Here is an 18834-nt window from a genome sequence, read left to right on the forward strand (position 1 = left end):
TATATTACATTTGTTTACATCTATGTTGATAATTCCCTCCATGCTTTTCCACCCAGGCAAGGGTTAAGGGGGAGTGGTATTTTCTAACCCCCCTGTAGCCAATGATTGTGTAGAGAGTTACTTTTAAACACCCACTTGTAAATACATAGCAGGTCTTAGATTACGGCACACCGCCAAAACTAGTAGGGCCAGCTGTCTCTCTGTTACCGTGCTGGTATACCTTAGGATTTTATCCTTTAATAAAGCCATTTGATTCTTCTACAATTGGATCTCTTGAATCTCTTTCTTTTGCTTCTAGTCTATTTGTTATCTTTTCTGGTTCTAGGAAAGGTCAGAAGGCTTCTGACATTTCTTTGGCATCTTGGTTAAAGCTTTTGATTCATCATGCTTATTTGGTGTCGGGTAAATCCCTACCTCAGAGGATTATGGCTCATTCTACTAGGTCAGTTTCCACTTCCTGGGCTTTTAAGAATTAAGCTTCTGTTGATCAGATTTGCAAAGCAGCAACTTGGTCTTCTTTGCATACTTTTACTAAATTCTACCATTTTGATGTTTTCTCTTCTTCAGAAGCAGTTTTTGGTAGAAAAGTACTTCAAGCAGCTGTTTCAGTTTGATTCTTCTGCTTATAATTTCAGTTTTTTTCATTATAAAGATTACAATTTTTGATTTGGGTTGTGGATTAATTTTTCAGCGGAATTGGCTGTCTTTATTTTTATCCCTCCCTCTCTAGTGACTCTTGCGTGGAGTTCCACATCTTGGGTATTTGCTGTCCCAAACGTCACTAGCTCATGGACTCTTTCCAATTACATGAAAGAAAACATAATTTATGTAAGAATTTACCTGATAAATCCATTTCTTTCATATTGGCAAGAGTCCATGAGACCCACCCTTTTTATGGTGGTTATGATTTTTTGTATAAAGCCCAATTATTCCAATTCCTTGTTGATGCTTTTTGCTCCTTTCTTATCACTCCACTTCTTGGCTATTCGTTCAACTGAATTGGGGGGGGGTGTATTTATAGGCATTTTTAAGTTTGGGAAACTTTGCCCCTCCTGGTAGGATTATATATCCCATACGTCATTAGCTGATGGACTCTTGCCAATATGAAAGACATTAATTTATCAGGTAAATTCTTACATAAATTATGTTTTTTGAAAAAGATGATTCCATTATGAAAAATAAACTTTTATTTTCTTCCTTTTCTTTTTCTGTAGACAATCACTTGAATAGTTCATATCCATCCATCACTACAGGAAGCATCAGAATGATACCACAAACTCCAAATGTCTTAGACACTAATGACTATTCACAGACATTGGGGAACTCACAGCAAATATTTGTTGAATTGGCAGGAACTGGGCAGCAATCATTATGTACAAAGAATAATTTAGTCATCAAACAAGAGGAAAACATTTATGCCTTATCTAGTGAAATTATTATCCCAGAGGACAAACCACCCACATTTACTGAGAACTCAAAACATGTTAAAGAAGGTACAAGTCTACAGTCTAGCCAAATGATTCATACAAATAAGAAACCATTCATATGTACAAAATGTGACAAAAGCTTCACATTTAATTTGCATCTCCTTGAACATCACAAAGTTCACACAGTTGTGAAATCTCACACGTGTGCAGAATGTGGGAGATGTTTCACTTCCAAGGGAAACCTCACATATCATGAAAGGACCCACACAGGGGAGAAACCATTCATATGTACTGAGTGTGGGAAAGGTTTTAAAAAAAACGATGAGCTGAAAACTCATGAAAGGACTCACACAGGAGAAAAACCTTTCCCATGTACAAAATGTGGAAGCAAATTTACACATAAGAGTAATCTGAAAATTCATGAAAGGATTCACATAGGAGAAAAGCCTTTCACATGTACAGAGTGTGGAAAATGTTTTACACGAATAAGTGGTCTGAAAAGTCATGAAAGGATTCACACAGGGGAAAAATCTTTCACGTGTACAGAGTGTGGAAAATGTTTTACACACATAAATAGCCTGACAACTCATGAAAGAATTCACACAGGACAAAAACCTTTCACATGTACAACATGTGGAAACAAATTTACACATAAGAGTAATCTGAAAACTCATGAAAGGATTCACATAGGAGAAAAGCCTTTCACATGTACAGAGTGTGGAAAATGTTTTACACGAATAAGTAGTCTGAAAATTCATGAAAGGACTCACACAGGAGAAAAGCTGTATACATGTACAGAGTGTGGAAAATGTTTTGCACAAATAGATAATCTGAAAACTCATGAAAGGAGTCACACAGGAGAAAAGCCTTTCACATGTACAGAATGTGGAAAAAGTTATACACAAATAACTAGTCTGAAAACTCATGAAAGGAGTCACACAGGACAAAAGCCTTTCACATGTACAGAGTGTGGAACAAGTTTTACACAAAGAAATAGTCTGAAAGTTCATGAAAGGAGTCACACAGGAGAAAAGCCTTTCACATGTACAGAGTGTGGAAAAAGTTTTACACAAATACATAGTCTGAAAACTCATGAAATGAGTCATACAGGAGAAAAGCCTTTCACATGTACAGAGTGTGGAAAAAGTTTTAGACATAAATGTCATCTGAAAACTCATGAAATGATTCACATAGGAGAAAAACCTTTCACAATGTTTAGAAAGTGAAAAAAATGTAGCCCGTTCCAGTCAGGTATCACAAAACACCAAATATGTAGTTACAAAATTAACTTTATATGCACTGTGTGGAAACCTTTTAAAAAATTATCCTAAAGAGGACAAACTCTCTAAATTAAAGAGTAAAAAATGGATGATATTGTCAATAATACTTTCTAAATCCCAGTTACAAAATCTCCAGATTGGAAGTGCTCTCCTGTTACCATTTGTTCCTCTATATATGTGCACCTCAGTTTCTCTCATATCAATGGGATAGAATCCAAACACCACACAGGAATATACAAATCTGTCCTCATACTGACCAGTTTACACAACCATTCACCACCAAAGCACCTCCAGTGTTGTTTATTAATATTCCAGTGTTAGGAGCTGTACGTTTGATTTACATAGGGAGGAAATAATTACATTTACAGAATAAAGGAGTCTTTATATGAATAGAGTGTTAGAAATATATATAAACAAGAACATCAGTCTCAAATAATTGACATCTGGGATATATAGTTAGTGTGAGCATCATATGGATAAACCTTTTCTTATAGCAATATATGCTTAGCATTGTACATTTTATATACCAGAGGAATTACTGATGGGAAACTGATTTAATGAGACTCAATGGGCTAGATTACAAGTGTATTGTTTAATTTGCCCATTTGTGGGTGCGCTATAAATAACCAGCCATTACAAGTGGCTGATTATTGCTAACGTGAGCTTGTGGTAGTAGTTAGTGCTTATAAAATTAACCAGAGATGAGATCTCTGGTTAATTTTATAAATATCCACCAAAAGCCCCTAAATGTAAGTGTAGTTTTCTTTAAAAAACAAAAAAAAGTCACTTAACAGTTTTTGGGGGGCTAAAATGTTGTTAGAAAAGACTGCACTCAAAAGTGTCTTTACATTGCGGTCTATGGGAACTGTGTGTTCCCTGTAAATATACATGTATATGCTTATATACATATATATGTATGGTTTTTATATGTGTATATACACCTATTAACAAATATATGTGTATATAAGCATATACAGTTGTTGTGCTCAGAAGTTTACATACCCTGGCAGAATTTATGATTTCTTGGCCATTTTTCAGAGAATCTGAATGATAACACAAAAACATTTTTTCATTCATGTACTTGGCAAGAGTCCATGAGCTAGTGAAGTATGGGATATACATTCCTACCAGGAGGGGCAAAGTTTCCCAAACCTCAAAATGCCTATAAATACACCCCCCACCACACCCACAATTCAGTTTTACAAACTTTGCCTCCTATGGAGGTGGTGAAGTAAGTTTGTGCTAGATTTCTATGTTGATATGCGCTTCTCAGCTTTTTTGAAGCCCGGTTCCTCTCAGAGTGCAGTGAATGACAATGATGTTAAGGGAGTATTACCTATTGAATACAATGGTCATCCTAACAGGGATCTATTTCATAGGTTCTCTGTTATCGGTCGTAGAGATTCATCTCCTACCTCCCTTTTCAGATCGACGATATACTCTTATATACCATTACCTCTATTGATTCTCATTTCAGTGCTGGTTTAGCTATCTACTTTATGTAGATGAGTGTCTTTTGGTAAGTATGTTTTCTTTTATTTAAGACACTCTCAGCTATGGATTGGCACTTTATATGTAAAGTTCTAAATATATGTTTGTACTTATATTTGCCATGATTCAGGATAATCAGTATATTTCCTTCTTGCAGACTGTCAGTTTCATTTTGGGAAATGCATATAAAAAAAAAAATTCTTACCTGAAATTTTCAATTGACTCTCTTTTCTAAATTGCGGGCTGTTAGGCTTGCAGGAGCGCAAAATGCTCTAATTTATTGCGTCATTCTTGGCGCAAGACTTTTTTGGCGTGAGAATTACGTTTGTTGACATAATTTCATCATTTCCGGCATCTTAGTTGGCACCGAGAGTTTTCATGTAGTTGCATCATCTATGACGCTCGTGTTTGTTGCAGACGTTCTTGGCGCCAAAAAATATTTTGTCAGTTGTGGGCGTCCTACTTGGCGCCAGATTTTTGACATTATTTAAGTCTCTATTTCATTTTTCTTCTGGTTTCCAGAGGCTTATTTTGTTTGCATTTTTTCCCATTCCTGAAACTGTCATATAAGGAAATTGATAATTTTGCTTTATATGTTATTTTTTCTATTACATATTGCAAGATGTCTCAATCTGGCCCTGTCTTAGAATCTACTATTGGAATCCTGCTGCCTGATGTCGGTTCTACCAAAGCTAAGTGCATTTTTTTGTAAACTTGTGGTAACTGTTCCTCCGGCTGTAGTTTGTGTTAGTTGTCATGATAAACTTTCAAATGCAGACAATATTTCCATTAGTAGTAATCCATTACCTGTTGTTGTTCCTTCAACATCTAATGCTCAGGATATTCCTGTTAATGTGAGAGAATTTGTTTCTAATTCCATTCAGAAGGCTTTGTCTGTCATACCAGCTTCTAATAAACGTAAAAGGTCTTTTAAAACTTCTCATAAAATTGATGAATTTTTAAATGACAGACAGCATTCTGATTTATCTATCTCTGATGAGGATCTATCTGGAGGATCTATCTGGTTCAGAAGATTCTGCCTCAGATATTGACACTGACAAATCTTCATACTTATTTAAATGGAGTATATTTGTTCCTTATTAAAAGAGGTGTTGATTGCATTAGATATGGAGGAGACTAGTCCTCTTGATATTAAAACCAGTAAATGTTTAAATTCAGTTTTTAAACCTCATGTAGTTATTCCAGAGGTTATTCCAGTTCCTGATGCTATTTCAGATGTAATTTCTAGGGAATGGAATAGACTGGGTACTTCTTTTACTCCTCCTTCAAGGTTTAAGAAACTGTATTCTTTGCCGACTGATAGATTGGAGTTTTGGGAAAAGATCCCCAAAGTTGGTGGGGCCATCTCTACTCTTGCTAAACGTACTACTATTCCTACGGCAGATAGTACTTCTTTTAAAGATCCTTTAGATAGGAAACTTGAATCTTATCTAAGGAAGGCTTATTTATGTTCAGGTCATCTTCTTAGGCCTGCTATTTCTTTGGCTGATGTTGCTGCTGCTTCAACTTTTTGGTTGGAAACTTTAGCACAACAAGTACCAGATCATAATGTGCATAGCGTTGTTAAGCTAATTCAACATGCTAATAATTTCATTTGTTATGCCATTTTTGATATCATTAGAATTGATGTCAGATATATGTCTTTAGCTATATTATCTAGAAGAGCTTTATGGCTTAAATCTTGGAATGCTGATATGACTTCTAAATCAACGTTGCTATCTCTCTCTTTCCAAGGTAATAAATTATTTGGTTCTCAGTTGGATTCTATTATTTCAACTGTCACTGGGGGGGAGGGAGCTTTTTTGCCTCAGGATAAAAAATCTAAGGGTAAATTTAAGGCTGCTTACCGTCTTCGTTCCTTTCGTCAAAATAAGGAACAGAAACCTGACCCTTCCCCTAAGGGAACGGTTTCCAATTGGAAGCCTTCTCCAGTCTGGAATAAATCCAAGCCATTTAAAAGATCTAAATCAGCCCCCAAGTCCGCATGAAGGTGCGGCCCTCATTCCAGCGCAGCTGGTAGGGGGCAGACTACGATTTTACAAGGATGTTTGGATCAAGTAAATCCAAAATCATTGGATTCAGAACATTGTTTCTCAAGGGTACAGAATAGGTTTCAAAGTTAGACCGCCTGTGTGAAGTTTCTTAAACTCACGCATTCCAGTGAACCCATTAAAGGCTCAGGCTTTCCTAAAGTGTGTTTCAGACCTGGAGTTATGTGGGGTAATTGTGCCAGTTCCTTTTCAGGAACGGGGTCTGGGGTTTTATTCAAATCTGTTCATTGTTCCAAAGAAGGAGAATTCTTTCAGACCAGTTCTGGATCTAAAAATTTTGAATAGTTATGTAAGAATACCTACATTCAAAATGGTGACTATAAGGACTATTCTGCCTTTTGTTCAGCAAGGGCATTATATGTCCACAATAGACTTACAGGATGCATATCTTCATATTCCGTTTCATCCAGATCACTATCAGTTCCTGAGATTCTCTTTTCTAGACAAGCATTACCAGTTTGTTGCTCTTCCTTTTGGCCTAGCGACAGCTCCAAGGATCTTTTCAAAGGTTCTCTGTGCCCTACTCTCTGTTATCAGAGAGCGGGGTATTGCGGTGTTTCCTTATTTGGACGATATCTTGGTACTTGCTCAGTCTTTACATTCTGCAGAATCTCACACGAATCAACTAGTGCTGTTTCTTCAAAGACATGGTTGGAGGATCAATTTACCAAAAAGTTCTTTGATTCCTCAGACAAGGGTAACCTTTTTAGGTTTCCAAATAGATTCAGTATCCATGACTTTGTCTCTAACAGACAAGAGACGTCTGAAATTGGTTGCAGCTTGTCAAAACCTTCAGTCTCAATCATTCCCTTCAGTAGCTATGTGCATGGAGGTTTTAGGTCTCATGACTGCAGCATCGGACGTGATCCCCTTTGCTCGTTTTCACATGAGACCTCTTCAGCTTTGTATGCTAAACCAATGGTGCAGAGATTATACAAATATATCACAATTAATATCCTTAAATCCCAATGTTCGACTATCTCTGACTTGGTGGTTAGATCACCATCGTTTAGTTCAAGGGGCCTCTTTTGTTCATCCAGCCTGGACTGTGATCACAACAGATGTGAGTCTTTCAGGTTGGGGAGCTGTCTGGAGATCTCTGACAGCGCAGGGGGTTTGGAAATCTCAAGAGGCGAGATTACCAATCAATATTTTGGAACTCCGTGCAATTCTCAGAGCTCTTCAGTTTTTGCCTCTTCTGAAGAGAGAACCATTTATTTGTTTTCAGACAGACAATGTCACAATTGTGTTGTGTATGTCAATCATCTGGGTGGGACTCACAGTCCTCAAGCTATGAAAGAAGTATCTCGGATAATTGCATGGGCGGAATCCAGCTCCTGTCTAATTTCTGTGATCCAGAACCCAGGTATAGACAATTGGGAAGCGGATTATCTCAGTCGCTAGACTTTACATCCGGTAGAGTGGTCTCTTCACCCAGATGTGTTTTTCAGATTGTTCAGATGTGGGGACTTCCAGAATTAGATCAGATGGCTTCTCATCTAAACAGGAAACTTCCCAGGTATCTGTCTAGGTCCAGGGATCCTCAGGCGGAAGCAGTGGATGCGTTGACGCTTCCTTGGAGTTATCAACCTGCTTATATCTTTCCGCCTCTAGTTCTTCTTCCAAGAGGGATTTCCAAAATCATAATGGAGCATTCGTTTGTACTGCTGGTGGCTCCAGCATGGCCACACAGGTTTTGGTATGCGGATCTTGTTTGGATGTCCAGTTGCCAACTTTAGCCACTTCCGTTAAGACCAGACCTTCTATCTCAAGGCCTGTTTTTCCATTAGGATCTCAAATCATTAAATTTGAAGGTATGGAGAATGAACGCTTAGTGCTTAGTCATAGAGGTTTCTCTGACTCAGTGATTAATATGGTTGTTGTGACCGGGAAATGCATAGTGTATTAGGTTTTAATAAACTTAATTGTTATATTTTAACCTTGCTGTCATCACGCTTGTTCCATTTTAATTGTTTTTACTTATTGGCCGATTTTCCACATACATTCGCTAAGTGTTTGTGAGCTGTATATTTCCAACAGTGGGATTTCCAAAACAGTTCGGCTCATATCTGATTCCAGTACGTATTTGGGATTTTGAAGCAAATCTTCTGGCTCTTCATTCGTGAGGATAAGCTCGCTGGACAGCTTTGAATGGTTCAGTCTGCACCTGTGGCACTTCTCAAGTGCTTTCAATCTAGTAAGTGATTCTGTATCGTCCGTGGGGGTCTTTTTCATGTACGATCTCACACTATTGTGGCGCCTCCTTTTTTTCTTCCCTCTATCTGCGATTAATACTATGTTGCAGGCTCGTAAATCTGTGTCTAGAAAGATTTATTACCGAGTTTGGAAGACTTACATTTCATGGTGTTCTTCTCATAAATTCTCTTGGCATTCTTTTAGAATTCCTAGAATTTTACAGTTTCTTCAGGATGGTTTAGATAAGGGTTTGTCTGCAAGTTCCTTGAAAGGACAAATCTCTGCTCTTTCTGTTCTGTTCCACAGAAAAATTGCTAATCTTCCTGATATTCATTGTTTTGTACAGGCTTTGGTTTGTATCAAGCCTGTCATTAAATCAATCTCTCCTCCTTGGAGTCTTAATTTGGGTTTAAGGGCTTTACAGGCTCCTCCGTTTGAGCCTATGCGTTCTCTGGACATTAAATTACTTTCTTGGAAAGTCCTGTTCCTTTTGGCCATCTCTTCTGCTAGAAGAGTTTCTGAATTATCTGCTCTTTCTTGTCAGTCTCCTTTTCTGATTTTTCATCAGGATAAGGCGGTTTTGCGGACTTCGTTTAAATTTGTACCAAAAGTTGTGAATTCCAACAACATTAGTAGAGAAATTGTTGTCCCTTCATTGTGTCCTAATCCTAAGAATTCTCTGGAGAGATCTTTACATTCTTTGGATGTGGTAAGAGCTTTGAAGCTACTAAAGATTTCAGGAAGACTTCTAGTCTATTTTTTATCTTTTCTAGTTCTGGGAAAGGTCAGAAGGCTTCTGCCATTTCTTTGGCATCTTGGTTAAAGCTTTTGATTCATCATGCTTATTTGGAGTCGGGTAAATCCCTGCCTCAGAGGATTACGGCTCATTCTACTAGGTCAGTTTCCACTTCCTTGGCTTTTAAGAATGAAGCTTCTGTTGATCAGATTTGCAAAGCAGCAACTTGGTCTTCTTTGCATACTTTTACTAAATTCTACCATTTTGATGTTTTCTCTTCTTCAGAAGCAGTTTTTGGTAGAAAAGTACTTCAGGCAGCTGTTTCAGTTTGATTCTTCTGCTTATAAGTTCAGATTTTTTCATTATAAAGATTAATACTTTTTATCTGGGTTGTGGATTAATTTTTCAGCGGAATTGGCTGTCTTTATTTTTATCCCTCCCTCTCTAGTGACTCTTGCGTGGAGTTCCACATCTTGGGTATTTGCTATCCCATACGTCACTAGCTCATGGACTCTTGCCAATTACATGAAAGAAAACATAATTTATGTAAGAATTTACCTGATAAATTCATTTCTTTCATATTGGCAAGAGTCCATGAGGCCCACCCTTTTTGTGGTGGTTATGATTTTTTGTATAAATCCCAATTATTCCAATTCATTGTTGATGCTTTCGCTCCTTTCTTATCACCCCACTTCTTGGCTATTTGTTAAACTGAATTGTGGGTGTGGTGGGGGGTGTATTTATAGGCATTTTGAGGTTTGGGAAACTTTGCTCCTCCTGGTAGGAATGTATATCCCATATGTCACTAGCTCATGGACTCTTGCCAATATGAAAGAAATGAATTTATCAGGTAAATTCTTACATAAATTATGTTTTCTTTCATATTGGCAAGAGTCCATGAGACCCACCCTTTTTATGGTGGTTATGATCAGTGTTCCCTCTAAGAACAGTTTTGTGTGCAGCCCAGCAGTGAAACAGTTAACAGGAGAACCATACATTGCCATCTGCATTGTGCAGTGTTTGCTAATTGCAGGGTGTGGTTACCTAATTAACTGTTTCACTGCTGGGTCACACACAAAACTGGCCTTAGAGGGAACACTGGTTATGTTTCTTTTTGTATAAAGCACAATTATTCCAATTCCTTGTTGATGCTTTCGCTCCTTTCTTATCACCCCACTTCTTGGCTATTCGTTAAACTGAATTGTGGGTGTATTTATAGGCATTTTGAGGTTTGGGAAACTTTGCCCCTCCTGGTAGGAATGTATATCCCATACGCCACTAGCTCATGGACTCTTGCCAATATGAAAGAAATGAATTTATCAGGTAAATTCTTACATAAATTATGTTTTTCACTTATGGTTAGTGTTTGGCTGAAGCCATTTATTATCAATCAACTGTGTTTACTTTTTTTAAATCATCATGACAACAGAAACTACCCAAATGACCCTGATCAAAAGTTTACATACCCCAGTTCTTAATAACGTGTATTGCCCCCTTTAACATCAATGACAGCTTGAAGTCTTTTGTGGTATTTGTGGATGAGGCTCTTTATCTTCTCAGATGGTAAAGCTGCCCATTCTTCCTGGCAAAAAGCCTCCAGTTCCTGTAAATTCTTGGGCTGTCTTGCATGAACTGCACGTTTGAGATCTCCTCAGAGTGTCTCAATGATATTGAGGTTAGGAGACTGAGATGGCCACACCAGAACCTTCACTTTATTCTGCTGTAGCCAATGACAGGTTGACTTGGCTTTGTGTTTAGGATCATTGTCATGTTGGAATGTCCAAGTATGTCCCATGCAAATGTTCCTCCAGTATTTTTTGATAACATACTGCATTCATCTTGCCAGCAATTCTGACAAAATTTCCTGTGCCTTTTGTAGCTCACACATACCCAAAACATCAGCGATCCACCTCCGTGTTTCACAGTAGGAATGGTGTACCTTTCATCATAGGCCTTGTTGACTCCTCTCCAAATGTAGCATTTATGGTTGTGGCCAAAAAGCTCAATTTTGGTCTCATCACTCCAAATGACTTTGTGCCAGAAGGTTGGATGCTTGTCTCTATGCTGTTTGGCGTATTGTAAGTGGGATACTTTGTGGCATTTGCGTAGAAATGGCTTTCTTCTGGTGACTAGACCATGCAGCCCATCTTTCTTCAAGTGTTTCCTTATTGTGCATCTTGAAACGGCTACACCACATGTTTTCAGAGAGTCCTGTATTTCACCTGAAGTTATTTGTGGGTTTTTCTTTGCATCCTGAACAATTTTCCTGGCAGTTGTGGCTGAAATTTTAGTTTGTCTACCTGGTCGTGGTTTGGCTTCAACAGAATCCCTCATTTTCCACTTCTTGATTAGAGTTTGAACATTGCTGATTGGCATTCTCAATTCCTTGGATATCTTTTTATATCCCTTTCCTGTTTTATGCAGTTCAACTACCTTTTCCTGCAGATCCTTTGACAATTCTTTTGCTTTCCCCATGACTCAGAATCCAGAAACATCAGTGCAGCACTGGATGAAAGATGCAAGGGTTTTCAGGAGTCCAGAAACTCATTGACCTTTTATACACAAACAATAATTACAAGCAAACAGATCACAGGTGAGGATGGTTACCTTTAATAGCCATTCAAACCCCTTTGTGTCAAATTGTGTGCATGTTATCAGGCCAAAATCACCAGGGTATGTAAACTTTTTATCAGGGTCATTTGGGTAGTTTCTGTTGTCATTATGATTTAAAAAGAGTAAACACAGTTGACTGATAATAAATGGCTTCATCCAAACACTAACCATGAGTGAAATAAAAGTTTTTGTGTTATGATTCATATTCTCTGAAAAATGGCCAATAAATCATAAATTCTGCCAGGGTATGTAAACTTATGAGCACAACTGTACATATATATTTATATTTGCTTCCATCGCTGCGCGACTTACCCCCTGTGCTGGGCTAGTTTGAGGCTGTGTCTCACGCCATGAGAATTAAGTTCCAATTGGAGCATATTGAAGCACACTCTCGTGAGTGCAATGCTTTGTGCAATACGAATGTGAGGTCGTGTTCGCATTGCACCTCCCCTGTAATACCAGCGCACATTTGAATGCACTGGTATTACAAATAGGAGCACAAATATTGCTTAAACTAACGTGATATTTTGCACTCCATTTATAATGAGGCCCAAAATCAGTAACCGGTACATATGTGATCATAATCAGTTTAATTCAAATGGCTACTATAACCTACATGTATACTGGGTATGTAATATGTGTGTCATGTGATCATAATCAGTTTAATTCAAATGGCTACTATAACCTACATGTATACTGGGTATGTAATATGTGTGTCATGTGATCATAATCAGTTTAATGTAAATGGCTACTATAAGCTACATGTATACTGGGTATGTAATATGTATGTCATGTGATCATAATCAGTTTAATTTAAATGGCTACTATAACCTACATGTATACTGGGTATGTAATATGTATGTCATGTGATCATAATCGGTTTAATTTAAATGGCTACTATAACCTACATGTATACTGGGTATGTAATATGTGTGTCATGTTCTGTAACTTGATATTATGTCTGTTAGATGTTTTCATGTTAGTTAGAAGTCACAAGAACTGATAATAGCACATACTGTATATATAAAGGGAACATTATATGTCTGATAAATCCCTTTGTATCAAGAGCACAAGTGTTAGGTATATTTATACCATTGTGTGCATATATCATGTAATGCTGCTGTTTACTATATAATGATATACAATGTTTTTTCATGCAAATAAAAAGTGATTGTAATCCAGACCAGTATTTTGTGTTTTTTGTCTAATTAAAAACCCAATATCACAGAATAATTAGGAAAACAACATCAGACAGAAGCCAAATCTGACAGTGAAAGTTAAACGCTGATAATTCAGATAGAGCAGCAATTTTACGCAACTTTCTAATTTATTTCTATTATCTAATTTGCGTTGATCTTTCGGTATCCTTTGGTAAAGAGTAAACCTAAGCGGCCGATATGAGCTTTGTAACTATGTATGGGGGAGGGAAGAGAGGGAGGAGGGAAGAGAGCTGTTTGGGAGGGATCAGGGGGTGTGATGTTTCAGGTGGGAGGCTGATCTCTACACTAAAGCTAAAATTAACCCTGCAAGCTCCCTACAAGCTACCTAATTAACCCCTTCACTGCTGGGCAACAGTGTGGTGTGCAGTGGCATTTAGCTGCCTTCTAATTGCCAAAAAGCAATGCCAAAGCCATATGTCTATTTCTGAACAAAGGGGATCCCAGAGAAGCATTTACAACCATTTGTGCTATAATTGCACAAGTTGTTTGTAAATAATTTCAGTGAGAAACCTAAAATTGTGAAAAATTTAACTTTTTTTTTTATTTAATCGCATTTGGCGGTGAAATGGTGGCATGAAATATACCAAAATGGGCCTAGATCAATACTTTGGGTTGTCTACTACACTAAAGCTAAAATTAACCATACAAGCTCCCTAATTAACCCTTTCACTGCTGGGCATAATACACGTGTGGTGCGCAGCGACGTTTAGCGGCCTTCTAATTACCAAAAAGCAATGCCAAAGCCATATGTCTGCTATTTCTGAACAAAGGGGATCCCAGAGAAGCATTTACATCCATTTGTGCCATAATTGCACAAGCTGTTTGTAAATAATTTCAGTGAGAACCCTAAAGTTTGTGAAAAAAAATTTGAAAAAGTGAACGATTTTTTTTATTTGATCACATTTGGCAGTGAAATGGTGGCATGAAATGGGCCTAGATCAATAATTTGGGTTGTCTTCTAAAAAAATATATATACATGTCAAGGGATATTCAGGGATTCCTGACAGATATCAGTAAAAAAAATGGTTTGGTAATAGCAAAGTGCTACTTGTACTTATTGCCCTATAACTTGCAAAAAAAGCAAAGAACATGTAAACATTGGGTATTTCGAAACTCAGGATAAATTTTAGAAACTATTTAGCATGGGTGTTTTTGGTGGTTGTAGATGTGTAACAGATTTTGGGGGTCAAAGTTAGAAAAAGTGTGTTGTTTTTTTTCTCCATTTTTTCCTCATATTTTATAAAAAAAAAATTATAGTTAATTATAAGATATGATGAAAATAATGGTATCTTTAGAAAGTCCATTTAATGGCGAGAAAAACGGTATATAATATGTGTGGGTACAGTAAATGAGTAAGAGGAAAATTACAGCTAAACACAAACACTGCAGAAATGTAAAAATAGCCTTGGTCCCAAACAATCAGAAAATGGAAAAGTGCTGTGGTCCTTAAGGGGTTAACCCCCAACCTTCACCAACCCAGATTATTAATCACCAGCAAGACTTTATACACAGTCATTTTCTGTTACTTAAATCATACTTTAAGGGATAGGAAATTACACTTTCATGATTCAGATAGAATTTGTCATTTTATGACACGTTTATTTTAACTTCTGTAATCAAATTTACTTTGTTCTCTTGGTGTCCTTTGCTGGAAAGAATATGTACATGTTCTTAGCAGCATCAATACACTACAAGAAGCTAGCTAGCTGTTGATTGGTGGCTACACACATGTGCCTTTTGTCATCAGTTCACCAGATGTGCCCAGCTGGCTCAGAGTAGTGCACTGCTGCTTTAGAGCGGATTTAAAGGGACACTGAACCCAAATTTTTTCTTTCGTGATTCAGATAGAGCATGCAATTTTAAGCAACTTTCTAATTTACTTCTATTATCAATTTTTCTTCATTCTCTTGCTATCTTTATTTGAAAAAAGGGTATCTAGGCTAAGGAGCCAGACAATTTTTAGTTCAGACAATGGACAGCACTTGTTTATTGGTGGGTGAATTTATCAACCAATCAGCAAGAACAACCAGGTTGTTAACCAAGAATGGGCCGAATTCTAAACTTACAATTTTGCTTTTCAAATAAAAATACCAAGAGAATGAAGGAAATTTGATAATAGGAGTAAATTAGAAAGTGGCTTAAAATTGCATGATCTTTCTGATTCACAAAAGATAAAATGTGGGTTCAGTGTCCCTTTAAAGTATCAGTTTAATCCATTTGCAGGAGTTAAACACATAGGGCCAGATCCCGAGTGGAGCACAAACGTGATAATAGTTTTATTACGGGTGTTTGCGCTCATCTGCGTTACCACTGGTATTACGAATTTAAAGTAAACATGATTGCTTGAGCACAATGGCGATTTATGCTAAAATGATTACCACAACATCAGAGCTCTGGATAACTGTTATGCAAAAATAAAGAGTTGCACAAAATACATCAGAAATACATTACAAAGTACAGTTACACTCATAATAACACAATCTAATAAATATACCTTACACAGTACAGTTACACTTATAATAACACTGTCTAATAAATATACATTACACAGTACAGTTACACTTATAATAACACTATCTAATAAATAGTTCAAAAATACCAGGCAAGTCTTCTCTGAAAAAGGAACACAGCAACCCCAGATGATCGTTTAGGCCTTCATTGGGACTCGTCAGTAAATTGTAGCCATATTACTCTAAGCACACTGAGCAATTTATAAACTGACAATGTTAAGGAAAAATGCAAAGGGCTTGATAACACTGTGGAAACAAACACTGATGACCCTCTGCTTGGAGCATTTAAAGCTGTCTATACCCCCAAGGCGAATCTCTCACCTTAGTTGGTGAGAGATCTGACATGGAGGTATGTTGCAGCTTAGAAGCTTCAAGCAGGGGGTTATTATCTGTTTGTTTCCCATGTTGTAATCAGGCACTTTGCATTTCCATTACAATTATTACAGTTTAGATTGACCCACAGGGCACATTCAGTTATCCTTTCAGGCTTTGCCATAGGAGGATCTTTGTTACAGAGGTCTGTCTGGAGCCTGTTGAGTACATAACTGTCTGCATCCCAGTACATATGTATCTGGTGGTACCTGCAAAATATAAAAATATATTTTTTTTTATTAGCAACTGTTAGTAATGTGCCCTTAGTGGACAGCTAATCCCCTCTTCCCTCACTCTCTTGATCACAATACTAGCATTAGTAATGTTTTCTAATCGCTTCCTCCGGGTAAAAAATGTCACTTTTATATGGGAATTAAATATGGTGGGGGAGGGGCAATGGAGGTGGGAGGAGCACAGTATGAGGGGGGACAGAAGAGGTAGATAGGTGGACAAAGAGGGGGTGGGAGGCCCTTCCACACTTTTGGCCGGTGGCCCTGGTTGGTCTCAGTCTGCCCCTGCTTCTCAGTAAGGAGTGAAGCTACCTCAACCACAAAGGAATGCTAACCTGAAAATTCTGAAACATCTGAGGAGGAATTACAACAAGACAAACATCAAGAATTAGGGACCAGACCGAAAACCTACAGTGGAGATAATGTAAAGCCATCCCATAAGAGCAAGAAAAATGATACAGTATCACAGTTGTCAAAAAAGTGGAGGAAACCACAAGTCGCCAAAAAGATGTCAACTAAATACGGACAATAATTAATTTATCTTCTCATTCTCTTACTCAGGATGAACATCAGGTCCTCAGTAAGGGTTTGGGTTTTGCTCCTTCCACTGACTTTGAACAATTTCACACAATCACTGATGTGAATTGCTTTGTAAGAAAGATTGTGCTGAAGCGACACTATACCATTATCCAAGAGTTGGAAAATAAGAATAATAAAAATAAGAATGAAGACATAAATGCTCCAACTACATCAGTAGCACACACTTTTGAAAAATCCTCCTATAGAAGTGACTCGGTTCACAGATTCTCCTATACATAATAATAGCGAGTTCACAATTGAAGATTTCCAGACTGCTAATGTTTTGGAAACTCTGGGAGCCAAGTCAACTAGAGAAACCGAAAACGCACTTACACATAAAAAATATAACACCACACTTAAACAAAAGAGTACTTTCTACCCTATTCAATCGAGAAATCAATATATTGATTTATTTCAAGAAAAAACACATAGGGATTTGATAAGTCTCCATGATTCCCTTAAAGGGCAACCAACCAATAAAAAGAAGAATCAGAATCTGACTAAAAATCAGAAATTCGCTTTAGGAAATCTTCAAAGAAATGATAACATAACCATTACTCCTTCAGATAAAGGTGGTTCTATAGTTACTTCAGAATGATAGTCTTGCTTATTCTGAATATTTAAACAAATTAATGATACTAACACCTATTCTAAACTGAGAGGTGACCCGTCTATAACATATCAAAGATATTTGAGCAAATTGTTAGATTGGGGTCTCCATTTGGGTATCCTAGATAATAAATTGTGTGAATACCTCTACAATCCTACACCTATCACTGCCTTTTTTAGGATAGTCTTCAAGGTCCACAAGGACCCGGTCTCTCCCCCAGGTAGACCAATTGTGTCAGGTGTGGGCTCACTGGGAGAGAGACTGGGTGAATGGGTAGACAATCTCCTTCAGCCATATGTGTAGTCACTCCCAGGTTATCTTAAAGACACAACGCATATACTACAAATGCTCAAAGATAAACGTTGGAGTGATGGTAACATGTGGTTAACAGTGAACGTATTGTCCCTATACTCATGTATTCCACATGAGTTAGGGCTGAAAGCTGTAGAATATCACCTATTACTCAAAAGTACATTATTTACCAGAATTGATTGACTTTGTGTTAGAGGCACTAAGGTTTCTTTTAACACATAACTTTTTCCTATTTAATTTGGAATTTTTTCTTCAAACATGTGGCACGGCAATGGAGGGAGAAATTTGCCCCCTCATATGCTAATTTGTTTCTAGGATGGTTTGAGGCAACATATACTTTTGGTCAGGAGAATATATATAGCAGGCACATTGACTTCTATGCCAGATACATTGATGACCTTCTATTTGTCTGACGGGGGTCAAATGTTCTTGCAGAGGAATTTGTTGGCTTTCTTAATAGGAATGACTTGAATTTAAAATTTACTTTCCAGTTAGAAAAACTACAGGTAAACTACTTGGATATAACTCTAAGGGCAGATAATGGAAAAATCAGCATAGAATTATATAGGAAAGACATAGCGGGTAATACGATTCTAAGGGCAGATTCCTGCCTTCCATATCATACTAAAAAAGGAATACCAAAGGGTCAGTTGTTCAGAATAAGAAGGATATGCACCACTGACCAGGACTACTATTTGCACTCACTTAAGCTAGTAAATAGACTTACACAACAAGGCTATGACAAGAAAACCCTAATGTCCCTTAGAGCATAAGTATAAAAATTTAAAAGAAATTACTTATTACAAAAAAGTCCAAATAATAAAAGGAAAAAAACTACATTGGACAAACCAATTATACTAAAACACAAAGAAAATACTATGGTTTTTGTCTTCCAATATAGTAATCAATTCAACAAAATAAGAAATATTGCAAATAAAAAATTCTTAGACTAGATGACAAACTCAAGGAATGCCTTGATCAAGGTATCAAATTTGTATCCATAAAAGCCCCAACAATAGGAAATAAAGTAACACAATATGTTTATAAAAATAAACGAACATCAAAGGAAACATGGCTAGCGAAAAAAGTTTTTTTTTTTAAGTGTGCCAATACTGTTTAGCGGGAGATTCTTTTACTTCCACGACTACAGGCAAATGTTATGACATAAATTACAGGCTAGATTATT

At 37.2% G+C, this 18834-nt stretch overlaps 1 protein-coding gene across 1 annotated transcript in view; it reads left to right on the plus strand.

Moving 5' to 3' along the window:
• The window catches only part of LOC128659855 (oocyte zinc finger protein XlCOF6), a 153284-nt gene that overhangs the window by 12313 nt on the left and 122137 nt on the right, over positions 1–18834 (plus strand). Inside the window, exon 2 of the mRNA XM_053713429.1 lies at positions 1215–2582. Coding sequence (XP_053569404.1) covers positions 1215–2582 — 1368 coding nt within the window. The remainder of the gene's footprint in view (positions 1–1214; positions 2583–18834) is intronic.

Source organism: Bombina bombina, chromosome 5, assembly GCF_027579735.1.
Source record: "Bombina bombina isolate aBomBom1 chromosome 5, aBomBom1.pri, whole genome shotgun sequence".
NCBI lineage: Eukaryota > Metazoa > Chordata > Amphibia > Anura > Bombinatoridae > Bombina > Bombina bombina.